Source organism: Carcharodon carcharias, chromosome 1, assembly GCF_017639515.1.
Source record: "Carcharodon carcharias isolate sCarCar2 chromosome 1, sCarCar2.pri, whole genome shotgun sequence".
NCBI lineage: Eukaryota > Metazoa > Chordata > Chondrichthyes > Lamniformes > Lamnidae > Carcharodon > Carcharodon carcharias.
The window spans coordinates 234,948,698-234,971,033 of record NC_054467.1 but is presented as its reverse complement, the minus strand read 5'-3'; the positions used below and the strand labels follow the sequence as shown (position 1 = coordinate 234,971,033).

At 41.3% G+C, this 22,336-nt stretch overlaps 1 protein-coding gene across 1 annotated transcript in view; it reads left to right on the top strand.

Annotated features, from left to right (window-relative positions):
• Nucleotides 1–22,336, top strand: part of polr1a (RNA polymerase I subunit A) — a 170,458-nt gene that overhangs the window by 98,979 nt on the left and 49,143 nt on the right. Inside the window, exons 26-30 of the mRNA XM_041192484.1 lie at nt 442–577; nt 5,115–5,272; nt 12,469–12,598; nt 18,625–18,741; nt 20,509–20,784. Coding sequence (XP_041048418.1) covers nt 442–577; nt 5,115–5,272; nt 12,469–12,598; nt 18,625–18,741; nt 20,509–20,784 — 817 coding nt within the window. The remainder of the gene's footprint in view (nt 1–441; nt 578–5,114; nt 5,273–12,468; nt 12,599–18,624; nt 18,742–20,508; nt 20,785–22,336) is intronic.

Below are 22,336 nucleotides of genomic sequence, written 5' to 3'. Positions count from 1 at the left end.
CTTGAAGATGCAGCCTGTTGCCCATCGAATAAAGCAAAGTATATTCAAGGCTGGGATAGAGAGTTGTATGGTCTTTCATGGAATCAGTGGATATGGGCAGTGGGTGGGGAAGTGGAGTTGAGGCAGAAAATCAACTGTGATTTTAATGAATGGTGGAGCAGGCTTGAGAGGCTGAGCGGCCTTCTGCTTCTATTTCTTATGTAAGCCTTGTGCCTCTGATTGCACAAGATTCATTCCTCATTTTCCTTAAAATCTGTTTCTGTTAAGGAGCAGAATTAATGTGTAATTGATGAATTGAGAATATTGTAACGTCTAAAATGCTTCGACCTTCTAACGTGTGTTTTATTTTTCTCTCTTTTCTGCATGCACAAAATAAACAAGTACAGCAATGTTATGTATGACGGGTGCAATGTAATCTATCTAGTTTTTCTTTTCAAAAAGGTTGCGTGAAATTCTAATGGTGGCAAGTGCCAATATTAAAACTCCAATGATGAGCATTCCTGTGTTGAACACAAAGAAAGCATTGAAGAAGGTTAAGAAACTGAAAAAGCAGCTTACAAGGGTGTGTTTGGCAGAGGTAGGCGTATTTCTTTAGGTAAAAGGTCAAAAAGACACAACTTTTAGTTTATGGACTGATGTATTTTTCATGTTATAGGTATCACGTTAAATATGAACATTAAATACTGGGGTTGATTACGTAGTTGGGTATGTGCCATGGGTTGAATGGAGATGGGAATTATATTTTCAGATGAGCAGGCATTTGGCCAGTTTCCTGTCAAATTCTGTGGCAAGGCAATGCTTTAAGAAGCTCTCTATTGAAGGCTGCCTAAGCCTGATGGGAAATTGTGGTTTTAAAGGGGAGTCCAGTGACTTATTGGCTGCCAAATTTTGTTTTGTTGCTGTAGCTATTCTCTCAGTTTGTATTATTTTATTTGTATTTGCTGACTGACTTGCTTATGCTTATGTAACTCTATGTATTTATTTGAGGCTGATATTTTCCATATATATGTTTGCAGCTGCACTCCAAGTTGTCACATTTAAAATTTTGAAGGTGAGCACCCTGTTAACTGGTGATCTAATTCTGACCTTTTTTTTATTCTTTCATGGGATGTGGGCATCATTGGCAAGACCAGCACTTGTTGCCCATCCCTTGAACTCAGTGGCTTGCTGCCCCATTTCAGAGGGCATTTAAGAGTTAACCATATTGCTGTGTGTCTGGAGTCATATGTAGGCCAGGCCAGGTAAGGACAGCAGATTTCCTTCCCTAAAGGACATTAGTGAACCAGATGGGTTTTTACAACAATCGACGATAGTTTCATGGTTACCATTACTGAGATTAGCTCTATAATTCCAGATTTATTAATTGAATTCATATTCCACCAGCTGCCATGGTGGGATTTGCACCCGTCCCCAGAACATTAACCTGAACTGGATTACTAGTCCTGTGATCAATCCTGATTTTAATCACTACCATTGGTGGTCATGCCTTCAGCTGTTGAGGCCCTAAGCTCTGGAATTTCTTTCCTAAACCTCTCAGCCTCTTTTCCTCACTTTCCTCCTTTTAGACATTACTTTAGACCAAGCTTTTGGTCACCTGCCCTAAAACTCCTTATGTGGTTCAGTGTCCAATTTTGTTTTATAATGCCCCTGTGAAGTACCTTGGAATGCTTTATTACACTGAAGGCATATGGAAATATAAGTTGTTCTTGATTTTAGAAGAAACAATTTAAGAAAAGGGGAAAAAATTAACATTTGCTTCATACGCATTAACCTCACTGCATTCAGTCTTATGTAGTCATGTCTAAGGAGATTTTTTTTTGCTACCTACACTTCAGTACAATGAAGAATCAGAGCAGAGGTTGAGGACATGCCTGCCCTTTTCACGTATCCAATAATGAGGCAGCTGTGGGAGTATGCCGTATCCCTAATGCAGCAGTTAAGTAAATTCTGTGGCTCTGCCAGAGACCATCTGACTATGGCTTTGAATCTCTACAGAACTGGATCTTTTCAAGCTGCAGCAGGTGATATTTGTTGGGCATGAGTGACAGTTGAGATTAGAGCCCCAAGGCTGTCTATAGTCCTAGTCAAAGCATCCATTATAGAAATGAGCTCCTTTGCAGGGGTAATGATCAATTATGATGGCAGTGGATGTTAAAACTCGCTGCTCATTCACTGAGTCAAGAAGGAATCTGGAATCAGTCTTTCCTTAATGTAGGTTCATTCACAAAACCCAGAGAATACAGGTACAGACTCCCCTTTCTTTCTCCCCTCTCACACAGGTGGAAACCGGTTCTTATATATACTTAAGAATAATGCCCTAACCTTTCCTCAGTTAGCAACAACTGTTCTCACGTAGAACCAGAGCATGCACTTCATTGTGACAGGATCACAAAATTAACAGTGGATAGACTAGAAGTTGTAAGAATACTAGGATATATCCTGATGAGAATATTTATCCAACTTACCAGATAAAGTCTTAATGCCCCTTCAAGGAACTGTCTGGTTTGACTGACCAGTTTACCCCGAACAGTTCATGATGTGCATGCAGATTTAGTTTGCTAAGTACGCTTACTTCAACCATAAAGGCATATTAGCCTTTATGTATCCCATCAAGATTAATTAACATCTCAATTAACAAATTAAAGTTTTCTTGCCAATTATCAAAGAAGTCATCAAACAACAAAGTCACAAACAAATAATTGTTTATTAACTTAAGGATCATAGCAGGATGAAAATGAGTTGATAGGTTACATTGACAAATTACAGAAGTTAAGTTGTGTCGTCATAATTCTCCTTGATCCTTTGCTCCTGGGTAAATTCAGTATCTGTACTGTTAGCTCTAGTTGGATTAAATCTCAAGTCACTCAACGTCAGGGAAACTTGTCATCTGCCTGTATCTTTCGGTTATTGCTGTAAAGTCTTAACTTTTATAGCCTTCTCTCTCTGTGTCAGAGATACCCTATTTGATTTTCTGAGACATCCTTCTACATATACTAAACCTGTGTTGTCCAAAGGGGTTTCAATGCTCGCCAAACTGGTGGCAATCAGATTATCATATTCGCCACATCACTCAAAGTATAAGCAAAGAATGGGGCGAATCTTGTAACAGATATGAACTGGCATTGAGGAAATGCACTAAAAGTGAGCAATAGTTCACTGCATTGTGACAGCAGCTGTCTCTGTCAAGAATAGCTTTAGTTGCAGCAACTAATCATTACACAGTTATAGTTAGCAACTAAAATATTTCAAAGTACTTTCGTTTCTTCACTGGAAGCCCCTTTTACTACATACTTTAATATAAACTAGGTTTCAGTTTTTTAATGTTAAGGATTGTTTTCCCTGTAGGATTTTCTACTTACTTTTGGCTTGGCAACGGTTTGTGCCAGACAGTGTCTGGAATTGTGTCCTCAGTGGAATGGGTTACCGCAGGGTCCTAATGTCCATCTATTAAAAATTTCTCATTTGATGAAGAGCATCAATTTGCCACATGTAGCGTGAATATTGGCCACCATTGTACTGGACAGATTATTACCAAAAGAATTAACGCCAAACTAAGCACTGAGAATGGATATTGAATGTTAATGTCAAAAATCTTATTTTATATATCTTTAATTTTTAAAGAAAGATTGGTTATATTGACCAATCTGAGTCACACCTGTGTTGGAAGAGTCCAATCTTTCTGGTCCCAGTTATTCCACACAGGTCTCTTGGTATGCTTGACATCCACATCAGTGAAACCTCTGCAGGCCCCGGGGGTCATATTTACTTCTTAACTTCAGGGCTTTGCTAACAATGGGGTCCCAGATATGGCCAAGGCAGGACATGCTCAAGTTCCCCTTAAGGAGCCATCTGCAGTCCTGTGGTCTAGGTGACTTGCCATCTGTCTTAAGTAAGGAATATTTTGCTTTCTTAAGCCTTCATGGTTAAAATAACGTTTACCCATTCCCAGCCTTCAATCTGACTACACTCTGAAGATGAATTTAAGTGTTGGGGCATTTCTCCTCTGAAGTTGGGGGTTGAACCCCATCTCCAAAGAGGTTTCTGTAAAATTCCTGTGGAGGGAAGGATATCAGTTTGGGAGAGTGCTGAGAGGTGGTGGTAGCTGTGGTGTTCTTGAGTTTATCTGGAAATCCCCCCCAAATATGCTCCTTTTACAGACCCTGCTATTTAAAGCAGGCATAAGATTTGTTCTTGGGCCACGTGGGCACCACAGCAAAAGATTCAAATGATTGCCTTACTATATGGGGCCAATGTTGAGGGAGCAGAAGAAATAAAAACTGTTTCATGTTATACTACAGTCAGCTTTTGCTGATGAGCAAAGGAGTTGGGATTAAATTTCTTGTGGCTTTGCTGACATTTGAAAAAGAAACTTCCCCTCTATACATTATAGGGCTTTCAAAATAGCACTTGCATCTTGTGCCTTTGTTACCGAATGATATCCTGTAGCATTGTTGTCTAGCCCTCTTGTCAAATGGTATAAATCTTAGCTCACTAAAGGTTTGTAGTATTGATAGAGCACCAAACTCTACCTGGGGGAAAAAAAAACAAATTTGTTGCTCCAACCCTTCAACATTCTTACCAGAATGTGTGTAGCATTTAAGGTTCTGCTTTTGCAAATGCAACAGGGCCAGTGTTATAATGGTTTTGTAAAAATATCTAAGTGAACATGCATAAGGAAGTGTCAATGGAAACCTGCTCAGCCTGCAGTCAAAATTAAAGTAGGATATGCTTTAATTAAGTCGCTAAAGTCTAACAGAGTTGTCAGAAATCTGGTTACAAACATCTGTGGTTGCCTTCTAACTGCATTATCTCATAATCACTGAAACCACAAATTAAGTGTCTATTACTTTTCTGAATTTGTAGAAAATGTAAATCTTTTCTGTACCGTGTAGTCTACATCCATTGCAGACTGTCATCTGTCCTCTATCTGATTTGTTTATTACTCTCTCTCTCTCTGCTTAATTGTATCCATTCACTGCATTCAAGGATAAATCAAACTGCTTATAATATGCAGCTTCAAAATTCTATCACAGAAATTTGAATTTGTCACTTTGCATTTTGCTACTTATTTCTTTTAACGTGGAATTGCATGTTCTCTTTTAAATAAATTCCAGGTTTTACACAAAATCAAGGTGAAGGATTCTTTTCAGGTTCAAAGCAGGCTGGAGAAGTTCAGAATTTACCAAGTAAAGTTTTATTTCCTGGATTACAAACTGTATCGGCAAGAGAAATGTTTGACACCAGATGATTTATTGCACTACATGGAAACCAGGTAATGGGTTATACAATCATAGATATTTCAGCATGGGAAGCAGCCATTATTCATGCTGTGCCGTAGCAACAATAGGAGTAGGCCATTCGGCCCTTAGAACCTGCTCCACCATTCGATAAGCTGATCTGGTTGTGACCTGAACTCTGCCTTCCTGTCTGCACCCCCACCTCCCCACCCCCATAACCTTTCAATCCTTTGTCTATCAAAAATTTAACTAACAGCTTTGAATAAATTCAATGACCTAGCCTCCACTGCTTTCTGGGGAAGAGAATTCCGCAGATCAGCGACGATCTGAGAGGAAAAAATTCTCCTCGTTGCTGCCTTAAGAGGGCAACCTCTTATTCTTAATCATCACTTAAGAAAGAAATGGGAGCTGGAGTAGGCTGTTTGGCCCTTTAGGTCTGATTTTCCATTCAACAAGATCATGGCTAATCTGATCGTGGCCTCACCTCCATTCTCCTGTGCCGGAGATCTGACATGTCCTGCTAATTCCTAATCTCATGGCACCTCTACCAACCAAAATCCACTAAACAGACAGAATCACATTGACGCTAAAAGTTATTGGGTTAACAACTTTACCTAGAGCTTGTTGTTCCCAGTAGACCAACTCTCAGGAGATGGGTCAATGACTGAAATCTTTTAAGGAGACCGTGTAGCTCCACTTTAACAGGATTTTAAAAATTTTAAACCAGGTCTCAGGTGTCCTGACAGGTAAAAGGAGGTGAGAAGGGCCAGATCCATGAGGTGGGTGTGTTTACAGCACTGCTTGTGGGCCAGGAGGAGGAGAGGTGTTTCCTCCAGATCCAACAATCTAACCTCTTTACAGACATCACGACTAGACCCAAAATTGTTCGACTTCCCCAACATTCCAATCTCCAATTTTCCCCTTTGCACCCCCCGCCCCAACCCCAAACCCCCAACCCCCTAATATTCAGATGCTCACCTGCCCCAATCTGCTACTACCACTTCCTTGATCTCCGGAGTGCTCACCCATTGCCATTTCCAAATCCCTCGGTTTATTGTCAGTCACCATTAACTGACACATTCTCCATGACAATGCCTCGACCAATCAGAGTCTGCTTGCCAATCAATCAGCACTGTCTTCTCATACAGCATAAAGTTGTTGCTTCCCCTGACATTGGCATTCTTGTGGTTGTCCTGTGAGTGCAAGACGAAAAGCTTTGAAAAAATGTCTCTTTTCAGCAATATTCTAGTTCTGTACTACCAAACGACTAATTATATTATTATACAGTGAAAGATGTGTGGAGCGGTGAGAAATAGGATCTTTAATGCAGAGTTATCATTCATTTCTTGTCTTTCAAAGATATCCTAAGGTTGTTGCAATGCTTTCAACATAAGTATGTTTGAAGAGATAGCTGGGTAGTGAGTGAATTGCTTTAGGAAACAGCTGACGGACACACTGGTTATAGAGCCACTATACCCTTTGTGGTGGAGGGCTTATTGATTGTTAGATCCTTTTACATACTAACTAATTGCCTAATGTTAAATGCAATCTCTGTATGCAAGCTCCACATACAATTAAAAAGGGATTTTTAAAGGCAAGTGATCTAATGACTTTGGCTTGTTTAATTTCCGTCGGCATGCAGTTAGAAACTGAACAGGGTTTGTGGAAGATGAGCATTATTTGAGTCGAGGGTTTCAGAATCTTCTGGTGGGATGAGATCATCAAAAAAAAGGAAGGAAAGGACATGAATGGTCTAAACCTCGAGAGTTAACTTAACTCTCTGATGACTGGTGTTTTTTGTGGTCCTCCTTTTGTAATTTGTTCCTGGAATGTGAGCAGCACTGACAAAGCCAGTGCCGATTGTTATTGCCCATCTATAATTGCCCTTGAGCAGGTGGCGATGAGTGGCTTGCTCAACCGTTTCAGAGGGCAGTGTAAGAGTCAAGCACATTGGTGTGGGATGGAGCCACGTGTAGGCCAGAAGGACTTTAATGAAGGAGGTGGGTTTTTAGGACAGTCGGGTATTTCATGATCATTATCAATGATTTTATTCCAGATTTATTAATTGATTGAATTTAAATTCCTCCAGCTGATGTGGTGGGATTTGGACTCCTGTCTTCTGAGCATTATGTAGGCCTCTGGTTTACTAGTCCAGTCACATTCCACTCTGGTACTATCCCCCTGTTCTGCCAAACATCACTGGAAGTGAAAATGTTTTTAAGTTTCTTGGCAATAAGATCTCACAAATGTCAACAGAATTTAATTTTCTCCAAAGAACAATTGAAGTTTGGAATATTCAAAATGCAGCTGGATCTCATAACTTGAGGGAAGCAGAAATTACCTTTGGGCTGCATGTTGGCCATTCTTATATTTACAATAATACTGTAACATCATGTTAACCTATCACAAATCAATTGCCACCAAGCACATGCAGGATCTGAGCTCATGTCATCAAGGTGACAGAAGCATTAACCCTTGAGCTAATACTTCTTGCCTGTGGGGTTCCCTTCATTAAGTAACCAAAAAGCTTGCACATCTATGTTTCAAACGCCCTTTTTCTTTTGTTTTTAATTGTCTTGTAGCACTGTATAGGCTGAAATATCCTCTGTCCAAGTTCATTTACAGGGCCACATATTTGGCATTCAGCTGGTAAGGAAAATAAGCAATCCTGCTCTGTGGAGAAGGAAGAGCAGAACTCTTTATGATTAATATGTTAATTTTCCAAAGCACTATTGATTTAAGAATTGCGCCTTTTAGATATGAAAAATTAGCTAATTGAATAGCAGAAGAAACCCGAGAGGCTGAATGAGCATATTGCTGTTTTTATGTTCCTAATCCATGGTTAAGCGTAAGTTTGTTGTCGGATTGAAATAGAAACCAAGTTGAACTGCTGACTACATAATCTGATTATTTTGTCAGTGGAGATAAGTAAGTTGCTAGCCATTACAATTGAACAATTATATATGAGATTGTTTACTCTTGGCTGTGGTGTTCTTAAGCGTGTAGGAATGCAACACAGATGATGAGGTCAGCATTTCTGTTGAAATTTGCAGCTTGGAAGATAACTCAATTTGTGCCCATGTTCCTTATGGTTTCCCTTTTAGCAGGTAATCACGCTTTTGATCTGGAGGTTAAAATTAAGAGAACTTCAGTAGACTGTCGGGTGTCATGTACATGTGTATTTTTTTGTGTGCGCGCTTTTTGGAGATGAGTGTAAGTGAGTTCACAGTGTGTTCTTGTATTGTTTCTCTGCCAGTAATACATGGACATTTGGATTTTTCCGACTGGCTCCAGATTTCACGTGACTCTGTATAGAGTTATATGGACCATTTAGGTTGAATGGACTGATTGTGCCCTTTATATTCTCTATAATAATGGGGAAGACTTTTATTTCACCACATCGGTCTTAAGCAGCGTATCACTGTGATACATTCCAAAATGAGCAGGCTGCGGATCTTTTATACAGAAGAGGTTTCCATTGTTGCTCTTGTATTAAAAACAGGAAATGCTGATAAAACTCAGCAGGCCTGGCAGCATCTGTGGAGAGAGAAACAGAGTTAACGTTTCGAGTCCGTATGACTCTTCTTCAGAGCTAAAGAGAAGTAGAAATATGATGTGATGGATTTTATACTGTTTAAGAGGGGATGGAGCAAGATAGAAGGTCAGGGATGGGGGACAGCTAAGGAGAGATTGACAAGGAAGTCATGGACACAAGACAAAGGGAGTGCTAAGGGTTTAAAGGTAGTGTTAAGTGTAAAGGGACTGTTGTCTTGGGTTCATGACATTTTTGTCAATCTCTCCTTAACTGTCACCTATCCCTGACATTCTGTCTTGCTCCATCTGCTCCACCTCCTTTGAGGGAACCACAGCTAAGAGTAAACAATCTCATATATAATCGTTGTTCTTGATTTTAGAGGAGATGACCTAAGGAAAGGGAAAGAATTAACATTTTTTCATACACATTAACCTCACTCACGGCATTCAGACTTATATAGTCATGTCTAAGAATATCTTTTTTTTGCCACCTACACATCAGTACAATGAAGAATTAGAGTAGAGGTTGAGGACACACCTGCCCTTTTCACATATCCAATAATGAGGCAGCTGTCGGATTGAAATAGAAACCTAGTTGAACCGCTGACTACATAATCTGATTATTTTGTCAGTGGAGATAAGTAAGTTGCTAGCCATTACAATTGAACAATTATATATGAGATTGTTTACCCTTGGCTGTGGTGTTTCTAAGTTTGTAGGAATGCAACACAGATGATGAGAGGAACGTTTGAGGACTCTGGGTCTATACTCAATGGAGTTTAGAAGGATGAGGGGGTATCTGATTGAAACTTACAGAATACTGAAAGGCCTGGATAGAGAGGACGTGGGGAAGATGTCTCCATTAGTAGGAGAGACTAGGACCCAAGGGTACAGCCTCAGAGTAAAGGGAAGACCCTTTAGAACAGAGATGAGGAGAAACTTCTTTAGCCAGAGAGTGGTGAATCTATGGAATTCATTGCCACAGAAGGCTGTGGAGGCCAGGTCATTGAGTGTATTTAAGACGGAGATAGATAGGTTCTTGATTGGTAAGGGGATCAAAGGTTACGGGGAGAAGGCAGGAGAATGGGGTTGAGAAACTTATCAAACATGATTGAATGGTGGAGCAGACTCGATGGGCCGAATGGCCTAATTTCTGCTCCTATGTCTTATGATCTTATGGTCTTATGAGGTCAGCATTTCTGTTGAAATTTGCAGCTTGGAAGATAATTCAATGTGTGCCCATGTTCCTTATGGTTTCCCTTTTAGCAGGTAATCACGCTTCTGATCTGGAGGTTAAAATTAAGAGAACTTCAGTAGACTGTCGGGTGTCATGTACATGTGTATTTTTTTGTGTGTGCACTTTTTGGAGATGAGTGTAAGTGAGTTCCCAGTGTGTTCTTGCATTGTTTCTCTGCCAGTAATACATGGACGTTTGGATTTTTCCGATTGGCTCCAGATTTCACGTGACTCTGTACAGATTTATATGGACCATTTAGGTTGAATGGACTGATTGTGCCCTTTATATTCTCTATAATAATGGGGAAGACTTTTATTTCACCACATCGGTCTTAAGCAGCGTATCACTTTGATACATTCCAAAATAAGCAGGCTGTGGATCTTTTATACAGAAGAGGTTTCCATTGTTGCAATTGTATTAAAAACAGGAAATGCTGATAAAACTCAGCAGGCCTGGCAGCATCTGTGGAGAGAGAAACAGAGTTAACGTTTTGAGTCCGTATGACTCTTCTTCAGAGCTAAAGAGAAGTAGAAATTTAACGTGATGGATTTTATACTGTTTAAGAGGGGATGGAGCAAGATAGAAGGTCAGGGATGGGGGACAGCTAAGGAGAGATTGACAAGGAAGTGGACGCAAGACAAAGGGAGTGCTAAGGGCGTAAAGGTAGTGTTAAATGTAAAGGGACTGTTGTCTTGGGTTCATGACATCTTCAATCTCTCCTTAACTGTCACCTATCCCTGACCTTCTATCTTGCTCCACCTCCTTTGAGGGAACCATAGCTAAGAGTAAACAATCTCATATATAATCGTTGTTCTTGATTTTAGAGGAGATGACCTAAGGAAAGGGAAAGAATTAGCATTTTTTCATACACATTAATCTCACTCACGGCATTCAGACCAATATAGTCATGTCTAAGAATATCTTTTTTGCCACCTACACATCAGTACAATGAAGAATTAGACTAGAGGTTGAGGACATGCCTGCCCTTTTCACATATCCAATAATGAGGCAGCTGTGGGAGTATGCCGTATCCCTAATGCAGCAGTTAAGTAAATTCTATGGCTCTGCCAGAGACCATCTGACTATGGCTTTGAACTTCTACAGAACTGGATCCTTTCAAGCTGCAGCAGGTGATATTTGTGGGACATGAGTAACAGTTGAGATTAGAGCCCCAAGGCTGTCTATAGTCCTAGTCAAAGCATTCATTATAGAAATGAGCTCCTTTGCAGGGGTAATGATCAATTATGATGGCAGTGGATGTTAAAACTCGCTGCTCATTCACTGAGTCAAGGAGGAATCTGGAACTAGTCTTTCCTTAATGTAGGTTCATTCACAAAACCCGGAGAATACAGGTACAGACTCCCCTTTCCTTCTCCCCTCTCACACAGGTGGAAACCGGTTCTTATATATACTTAAGAATAATGCCCTAACCTCTCCTCAATTAGTAACAGCTGCTCTCACTTAGAACCAGAGCACGTGACACGATCACAAAATTAACAGTGGATAGACTAGAAGTTGTAAGAATGCTAGGATATATCCTGATGAGAATATTTATCCAGGTTACCAGATAAAGTCTTAATGCCCCTTCAAGGAACTGTCTGGTTTACTGACCAGTTCACCCCTAACAGTTCATGATGTGCATGCAGATTTAGCTTGCTAAACATGCTTACATCAACCAGTTTGGACAATATTATCCTTTACATATCCCATCAAGATCAGCTTAGTAGTTACAGCAACTAATTATTACACAGTTATAGTCAGCAACTAAAATATTTCAATGTCCTTTCACTTTTTCACTATAAGCCTCTTTTACCACATAATTTAATGGAAACTAGGTTTCAGTTTTTTAATGTTAAGGATTATTTTTCCTGTCAGATTTTCTACTTACTTTTGGCTTGACAGTGGTCTGGAATTGTGTCTGCAGTGGAATGGGTTGCCGCAGGGTCCTAATGTCCATCTATTAAAAATTTCTCATTTGATGAAGAGCATGAATTTGCCACGTGTGGCTAGAATATTAGACAACATTGTACTGGACAGGTTACTACCAAATGAACTAGCACCAAACTAAGGGCTGAGAACTGATATTGAATTTTAATGTCAAAAATCCTATTTCATATATCTTTAATATAAGTTACCCAAATTAGAATAAAGTTAACATAAGGGAAGTAGAGTTAAGACGTGGTAGGGCAGCTCAGTCAAGTGGAATGCGTGTCCTGTAATATGTGTGATCACCTATCTTGCTCCACCTTCTCCAACCCCTATTGAACAGTATAAAATCCATCACATCACATTTCTACTTCTCTTTAGCTCTGAAGAAGAATCATAGGATTCAGAACGTTAACTCTGTTTCTCTGACAACAGATGCTGCCAGACCTGCTGAGTTTTACCAGCATTTTCTATTTTTATTTCAGATTTCCAGCATCTGCAATATTTTGCTTTTACGCTCTTGTCTTGTGTCAGGTTCTTCCGACTCCTGCTTGACGGCATCAAGAAGAAAAGTGCCAAGCTGGGCTCATTTAAAGTTGTGAATACCCGGAAAGCTACGCAGAAGGACCTGGATCAAGACGCTGGGGAAAGCGACGGGAAACAAGTGAGACTAGCACTGTTGCAGTGGGTCATTGTGTGAGAAATTTATGACTGCAGCTTCCATACTTGACCACATTTGTCACTTAATGTAAACATGTTGGAAGGACAGGAAGAAAGGAAAAGGAGGTAGGATGGCTTTATTAATAAAGAATGAGATCAGTACAGTAGTGAGAAGTGATCTTGGTTCGGAGGATCAAAATGTACAATCAGTTTGTGTGAAGATAAGGAAAAGCAAAGGGAAGAAGTCACTGATGGGAGTAGTTTATAGGAGCCCTGACAGTAGCTATATTGTAGGACAGAGTATAGTTCAAGAAGTAATGGGGTTTTGTACAATAAGTAGTGGAATAATCGTGGGAGATTTTAATCTTCATTTAGATTGGACGAATCAAATTGGCAAAGGTAGCCTGGAGGATAAGTTCAAAGAATGTATTCGAGAAAGTTTCTTAGAACAGCAGGTTGTGGAATTTGGATCTGAACCTAGTGTCTTAAACTTAAATAAAAGCAACTACAAAGATATGAAGACAGAATTGGTTAAAGTGGCTAAAGTTGGCTAGAGAAAATAAGTTAAAGAGTAAGACAGTTGAGAAGCAGTGGCAGATATTTAGAATCATAGAATAGAATCAGTGGAATCAGAAAGTTTACAGTACAGAAAGAGGGCACTTGAACCATTGTGCCTGCGCTGGCTGAAAAATGAGCCACCCAGCCTAATCCCACTTTCCAGCATTTGATCAGTGGCCCTGCAGGTTATGGCACTTGAGGTGCATATCCAGACACCTTTTAAATGAGTTGAGGGTTTCTGCCTCTACTACCCTTTCCAGCAGTGAGTTCCAGAGCCCCACAACCCTCTGAATAACTCTCAATAAAGATATAGTCCATTGAAAAAGAAAAGCTCTATGAGAACAATGCACCATCCGTGGCTAACTAAGGAAGTTAAGGATGGTATCCAGCTAAAAGAAAAGATGTAAAATACTGCAAATATAAGTGGTAGCCTAGAAGATTTGAAAAAAAAATTAGAGACCAGCAAAGGCTGACCAAAATAAAATAGGGAAAAATTGGAGTATGAGAGAAAACTAGCAAGAAATATAAAAGCAGACTGTAAAAGCTTCTACAAGTATATAAAAAGGGAGTAGCTAAAGTAAGCAGTCTCTTTGAGGGTGAGACTAGGGAGTTAATAATGAGAAACAAGGAAATTGTAGAGACTTTGAACAAGTATTTTGTATGTGTTCACTGTAGAAGACACAAAAAGCATCCTGAGAAAAGTGGGAAATCAAGAGGCAAAAGGGAGGGAGAAACTTTAAACAACCATAATCACAATCACTAGAGAAAAAGTATTAGGAAAACTTAATGGGCCTAAAGGCTGACAACTCTCAGGACCTGATGGCCTGCATCCTAGGGTCTTAAAAGAAGTGTCTGCAGAGATAGTAGAAGCATTGGTTGTAATCTTCCAAAATTCATTAGATCCTGGAAAGGTCTCAGTGGTTTGGAAAACCACACATGTAAAGCCTCTATTCAAGAATGGAGGGAGACAGTAAGAGGGGAACAATAGGCCCATTAGCCTAGCATCAGTCAATGGGAAAATGCTGGAATCTATTATTAAGGAGGTTGTAGCAGGACATTTAGAAAATCACAAGTCAGTCAGGCAGAGTCAACATGTTTTTGTGAAAGGGAAATTGTGTTTGACAAATTTACTAGAGTTCTTTGAGGATACTAGAAGTAGGATGGATAAAGGGTAACCGGTAGATGTAGCGAGTGGCTTGCCCAACCTTTTCGCGTAAGAAAGCATATTTCAATTTTTTTCGCTCTGGATGGGGTGGTGTGGGGCTAGGGGGCAATGTGCAACTTTTGGAAAGAAAATGAAACAGAATCAGATGAATGCAAATGTATGTCGCCATGAATCCAAACAAAAATATACAACTTTTTGAGCAAGCTTCAGATGAGAAGGCTAATTTATCCCCTTAGCTTCTCTGCACTATGTTGAACAGTGATTCAGCGAGATAGCTGGCATTGTTTTTGCTTGCACAAGAAGTTCTTGTCTGCCCATACACTTCAGGTAGTGGTGCGGGGCGTACTGGATAGATGCCTGTCTGTCAGGTGTAATCTTGATGCTTTTCATTCTTGAAAAAAGCTGTTCGCAGCAATATGTGCTACCAAACCTGGAATTATAAACCTATTGATGACCATGAAACCATTGTCGATTGTCATAAAAACCCACCTGGTTCATTAATGACCTTTAGGGAAGGAAATCTGCTGTCCTTGCCTGGTCTGGCCTACATGTGATTCCAGACCCACAGCAATGTGGTTGACCCTTAAATGCCCTCTGAAATGGCCTTGCAAGCTACTCAGTTCTCAAGGACAATTAGGGATAGGCAAAAATGCTGGCCGAGCCAGCGATGCCCCCATTCCATGAACAAATAATATTTTAAAAAGCGCAATGAAGCAAGGGGCATGTTTTGATAGGTTTGAGTAAAATCCTGAGGAAAATGTCGGCTGTAAAATGTCAGACGGTCATGCTCTGCCAAAGGCTTTCTTCAGGGCACTTATTTTTGCACCTCATGGATCTGAAAACAGCTACAGTTCATCACAATCCCCCCCTGAAATCTGTGCTTGAATTCTTCCCTCAAGCTGCCGTTCAGTGAAGTATACTTCTCATGGTTCACTGTCTCAGCGTGCATTGCTGATTGTGTTGTGAAATAGACAACTTTCTTCATGGTCAGCTGTTTTTGAAGCAGTTCCGACATGCTCATACAATTTCTTGGCAGACTGACCCTTTCCTTCCAGTAAGATAAAGGCAAGAATGTTTCACGTGCAAGTCTACAAGATAATCGGTGATATTATCTTGGAATGCCAAATCATTCAACCATTTATTAACGTCCATGAAGCTCGCCTTTTTTCCTTTGTTTGTCATGAAGGTTTTTATCTTTTCAAGTAGCGCCCAGGATCTGACTAGTGTAGCCGCCTTCCTGAGTCAACGAACGTGGCTGAAGTAAATGACGTCATCATGTTGTGATTCTACTTCTGTGAGGAAGGCTCGGAACTGTCTGTAATTACACCCCTTGCACCTGATAAAATCAACTGCTGAAATCACCTTTTCCATCACATGTTTCATCTCCAGGTTTTTACTCACAGCTGTTCTTGGTGGATGATGCAGTGACGTATGACTTCCTAGGGCACTGATTTAAGCATCAGACCATTATGTTTGCCTGTCATCGAAGGAGCTCCATCAGTTGTCAGACCACCAAGTTTGTCCTCTGGAAGATTGAATTTCACCAAGGCACTTCATTGTAAATGTCAGTTGTTGTTGGACATAGGTCGAACAGTCCCTCAATGACTTTGAAAGTTTTCACGACCCCTCATGCAGTGATGCCAGTTGAGCTGCATCATTCACATCCGTGCTGTTGCCAAGCCCTAAAACTGACAAGCATCAAGTCTTTTGATCAGGGAACTTTGAATGTTGGATGCTAGATCATCCACTCTTCTGGCATTGGTCTGATGTGAAAGGCCGTTTCTCTCCACCGTTGATTTTTTACATCAGGGCATGCCACAGATGTAAACATGTTCAAACATTCTTTCACCAATTCCCCATCAGAAAATGGTTTCCTTCTCATAGCTATTGCTTCAGCTATCATGAAACTGACGTTGGTCGCTGCCTCAAAACTCTGGTTTGCAGCTTTGAACAAAGATTGTTGCCTGATAGTGTTCTGTTTGTCAGATCACTCAGTCAATTCTCGCCTGGCCTTTGAAGCTGTCAAATCTGCCAGCGTGTTTCGTATAATAATGTCGTTTGACATTATTGTTCCTTGAAAACAGCTGTCTTTGCTTGATATATCAGGCACAATATGCCCCTGTTGTGCTCAATAATAAAGAAGTCATCGGTCCAGGAGCCTTTGAAGTCTCGGCCTTAAGCATCAATTCTCCTTTTCTTGCCTGAAACCAAGGGAGTTGTCACTGTTGTATTCATTGATAAGTATTGTGGGTGATTGATAGTGATAATTTCCAGTTCTGCTGTTGAAATGTAGTTTACATTAATTGCTGCTCCTGTCATCTGTAAGCGAGTAAGCACAAGTGAAGTGAACTCTGTCTGTAAAGGTTAGGAAAATTACAACAATGAGGTTCCCAATATATATTCCCCCACCTGCCACAGACAGGTAGCTGTGTTCTCGCAGCTTCACTTCTCCTCACCACTCCCACGCCCAACCCCCACAGCCACAAAACTACTCTCTACTCTCACAGCCTCTTTGTGTTGGCCATGGATTCAGGCATTCCTGGTGTGGATGAATGCTGGCTGAACAATGGCATATATATATATATATATATATATATATATGTATATAGCGACTCCCAGGTCTTCATCCAAGCCTTAACCCCTTTCAGCATGGAGCCAATGACCTTTTCAGCTCTTCCAGATTTCTTGGGCCCTAACTACCTGAAATCTTTACCAGCAGCACTTTTCCTGCCCAGGGACTTCTTCCTCCCCTCTTTCTTTTTAACTGGGACCTCTCTCTGTCTCCTCTCCATTTGGGACCTTCCCCTGTTCCTTCTCCCTTTGGGACTTCTCCCTGTCCTCTGCCTGGGATTCTTCTCCAATAGTGTGCCCCACTTCTGGGTCACATGACTCATTCTTTTTGCACCATATTCTATTTGCTAGCCCTGTCCTCGACCTGAAGAATTTAAAATGCTGAATTGCATATGCACATGCATAGCCCACTCCTGGGCTGCGCATGCTCAGAAACTTCCAAGGATTGCCGGGGCTTGGAGTTCCTGGCCCCCTGCTCTCTGACGAGGTAAACCTGGCTTTCATAACAATTGTAATAAACAACTGTGTGACTGGGGTAGAATCACTGCCGAGACTATTTTTGCATCTCTTGGGGAATAGTTCTGTGCGACATTTCATACAAAGATATACGAACAAGGAGCAGGAGTAGACCATTTGGCCCCTTGAGCCTGCTCCACCATTTAATAAGATCATGTTTGATCTGATAAAAACCTCAAATCTGCATCTCACCTACCCTTGATAACCTATCACCCCCTTGCAAGACTCTGCTTCCACTGCCTTTACAGGTAGAGAATTCCAAAGACTTAGGACCCTCTGAAAGGAAAGATTTTGCCTAATCTCCGTTTTAAATGGGCAACCCCTTATTTTTAAACAGTTACCTCTAGTTCTAGATTCTCCATATCCACCCTGTCAAGACCCCTCAGGATCTTAAAGGTTTCAATCAAGTCACCTCTTACTCTTAAACTCCAGTGGGTACAACCCTAGCCTGTCCAACCTTTCCTCATAACACAACCCACCCATTCCTGGTATTAGCCTATTAAACCTTCTCTCAACTGCTTCTAACGCATTTACATCCTTCCATAAATCAGGTGACCAATACTGTACACAGTACTCCAGATGTGGCCCCACTAAAGCTCCGTGTAACTGAGGCATAACCTATCTAATTTTGTATTCAATTCTCCTTGCAACAAATGATAACATTCTATTAACTTTCCTAATTGTATGCTGTACTTGCATACTAGCCTTTTGGGATTCAAGCACTATGACACCCAGATCCTTCTGCATCTCAGAGTTCTGCAATCTCTCACCATTTAAATAACATGCTTCTCTTTTATTCTTCCTGCCAAAATGGACAATTTCACATTTTCCCATATTACACTCCATTTGCCAGAACTTTGCCCACCCACTTAATCTATATATATATTTTTGTAGCCTCCTTATGTCCTCTTCACAGCTTAATTTCCTACCTATTTTTGTGTCATCAGCAAATTTGACATCCATCCCATCCATCCCTTCATCCAAGTCATTTATATAAATTGTAAACAGTTGTGGTTCCAGCACTGATCCCTGTGGCACACCACTCATTACATCTTGCCAACCTGAAAAAGAATCATTTTTGCATACACCCTGCTTCCTGTCAGCCAGCCAATCTTCTATCCATGCCAATATGTTACCCCATATACCATGAGCTTTTCAGTATTGAGAGCAAGATAAATATCTGCCTTTCTTAGCATATCATTCAGTTTATTTTTTTAAAGGCACAGGATGAGCATGACCTCGATGGCGACGATGAGGCTCCAATCGTTGATGCCGATGCAGAAGAAGGAGATGCTGATGCAACAGAAGCTAAAAGGCGCGAGAGACAGGAGGAAGAGGTATAACAAGACAAGTTGCACCTGAATTGTGATGAATGTGACTTTTGGCATCAAGCTGAGACGTGTTCAGCAAGATGGACTTCTTTCTTATCCGACTTATACCTTAACTATAATATAATTTTCAGACTCTTAATTTACTGTAACTGAGTAAGTTTTGGTTACTTGTGATCCCTGGGGTTCAGTACTCCACAATTCAGTCTGACCATAAGTATTGTACTATTTTTATAGTAATTAATTCATTTCCCTTTTTATGTCATGGGATTATGAGGTTTTTGGTGATTTAAATATTTTTGCCAACATTGCTGTTTACAATTCTGCCACCTTTTCTAATACACCAGGTGAATTGCTCAGAGTGTCAGTGCAGACACGATGGAATAGCCTCCTGTGTTGTAGCAATTTTGTGATTCTTCACCCCCCCCCCACACCCCTCAAGAAACGTCTTAGTCCTAGCTCCTTTCTGTTACTCAGCAAAGAATTTTATTCTACACATACAAAAAGCAGCACTTTGTTCAAGATTAACCCGACTTAGAGAACATTTTTACAATTGGATTTTGTTGCAGCTCTTGCATTGGACAAGCAATAGGATCTCTCCCATTAGTGGTTTCACTCCTTGAACAGTATTTAATAGACGTGATTGGGGTCTCGCCCACTGGCCGGCCCTGTGTCACCTCTTTTAAGAAAGACCTACCATATTCATGCCACTCAGGCAGTTAACAGGATGGCAACAGGCCTTTCCTGGGATTAAGGACCCTGGGGGCACTGAAGTTCCATCTGCTGAGAGCTGCCAGCCAATCAGAGTCCAGTAGCTCTCTTGACCAGCAGCGCCAGCGGAGAGACTTTGGCTGTTGCTGGTACGACACTTACCCAAGGTTTAGTATTGACTCTGGATCCCAGGCCATAGGTGAGTGACGGCGGGAGGGGTGGGTCGTGAGGTGGAGTTCACAGGAGTTGGGTTTGGCAGTGAGGGCCCTCAGCTGTCTTCCCGATGCCGGGTCCCTGATCAGGCACTCAGTGCCTTTGAACTAGGGACCCACCATGGCAGTCTGCACGGATTTGCTTGACCTGCTGCCTGCATAGTGAGCCTCCTGTCCGGTTGGATTAATACCAGTGGCAGCGTGATGAGTCCGATTAATTGCCCACTTAAGGGCCTCAATTGGTGATGGCCAGAAGGCCGTCCATGAGCCTTCCTGCCAAAGACTAAGTTGGTGTGGAGGCGGGAAGGCGTCGGGGTCCCCACCCACCACCCTCCTACCTGATTAAATTCCACAGCCCCCTCCCTCCCCACCCATAGCCCCTGCCACCAAACTCACCATGGGGGCAATAAATTCCCTTGGTTTAGAATGCACAATCGCTGTATGTTAGAGGTTCTTGAATCTGACTGACAGGACATGATTTGTTATCAGTGCAGATTAAGTTGATCAAATACTTTGAGAATGAATAATCCCCTGCTGCAGGTACTAGGGCTGAATGTTCTGTTTGGTGGCCATTAGGTTAGGGATGAGTAGTGGAAGAGGAAGAATATTCCTTAAGTCTGCATGTTCACTTTTAGAAACAAGATCAAGGTTGATCCGAATCTGAACTCCAAATAAGGCAGCAGGAAATTAGAAGGGCAGGATGGGATCAAGCCAGGAAAAATATGAGGGTTTTAAGCCTAAATCATTCCTACCCTCCATGGCCTAGTAGCACACCCAGGCAATGAGTTTACCCATTACACTATGGGGAGGATCTGATGGTATAATTATTTTCCTTATTGTGGTTAACTTTTAGATTGATTATGACAGCGAGGAAGAGGAGGCCATAGATGATGAAGAAGAACCAGAAGAGAAAGACGATGATGATTTTCCAGGTAGCGAGCAAAATGAAGTCGCAGATCAAAACTTTACAGAAAACCCTTGCAATTTTACTAAGAGCGGCAAAGGGAAGACAAGAAGCAAGCGGAATGCCACAGAGGGCATGGATGGGCTGAGAGTGAATGCGGTGTTAAATTTGCATTCTGCTATTGAAGATTATAAATACGATACAGCTGATAGCCTCTGGTGTGAGGTAAGACTAGAAGGCTCCTACATCACAAAGAGTGCAAAATGCAAAAGATCAACCTGCTGCATTTATTTTTATAACAATGGATTTAGTTCACACTTTTTACTGCTGTGTGTGGACATGCTTCTATCAGTACAGTGCCTGCTTTCCCAGTATTTGGAGGAAATTTCTGCTCATCCAGTACTCTATGTTAGACAAGCAGTCGGGCAATTTAGCGACAGCGCTTAGAATTCACTGATATCAGCAAGCTAACAGTGTTATTCAATGATGTGATCCCCATTGGGACTGCAAGCCTCTGTCAATTTGTCTATTCTTACTGCTGATTGTTAGGTGCTCTATTACAGGTGTAATAGTGCCACAATAGCCTTTTTTACATCTGTGAAATATGGCTACTTTAGTAGTGAAATTACTGTGGAAGCCTAATGGGGAACTAAGCATTAACATAGAAAATAGGAGCAGGAGTAGGCCATTGAGCCCATCGAGCCTGCTCCGCCATTCATCATGATCATGGCTGATCATCTTACTCAATAGCCTGCTCCCGCTTAGTCCCCATACCCTTTGATCCCTTTCGCCCCAAGAGCTATATCTAACTTGTTCTTGAAAACATACAATAATTTGGCCTCAACTACTTTCTATGGTAGTGAATTCCACAGGCTCACCACTCTCTGGGTGAAGAAATTTCTCCTCATCTCAGTCCTAAATGGTCTACCTCGTATCCTCAGACTGTGACCCCTGGTTCTGGACCCCCCGCCATCGGGAACACCGTTCCTGCATCTACCCTGTCTGGTCCTGTTAGAATTTCTATGAGATTCCCCCTCATTCTTCTGAACTCCAGCGAATATAATCCTAACCGACTCAATCTCTCCTCATATGTCAGTCCCACCATCCCAGGAATCAGTCTGGTAAACATTCGCTGCACTCCCTCTATAGCAAGTACATCCTTCCTCAGATAAGGAGACCAAAACTGCACACACTATTCCAGGTGTAGTCTCACCAAGGCCCTGTATAATTGCAGCAAGACATCCCTGCCCCTGTATTGGAATCCTCTCGCTATGAAGGCCAATATACCATTTGCCTTCTTTACCGCCTGCTGCACCTGCATGCTTGCCTTCAGCGACTGGTGTTTGAGGACACCCAGGTCTCATTGCACATTCCCCTCTCACAATTTAAAGCCATTCAGATAATAATCTGCCTTCCTGTTTTTGCTACTAAAGTGGACAACCTCACATTTATCCACATTATACTGAATCTGCCATGCATTTGTCCACTCACTCAGCTTATCCAAATCACACTGAAGCATCTCTGCATCCTCCTCACAGCTCATCCTCCTCACAGCTCATCCTCCCACCCAGCTTTGTGTCATCTGCAAATTTGGAGATATTACATTTCGTTCCCTCATCTAAATCATTAATATATGTTATGAATAGCTGGGGTCCCAGCACCGAACCCTGTGGTATCCCACTAGTCACAGCCTACCATCCGGAAAAAGACCTGTTTGTTCCTACTCTTTGTTTCCTGTCTGCCAATCATTTCTATCCATCTGAATACACTACCCCCA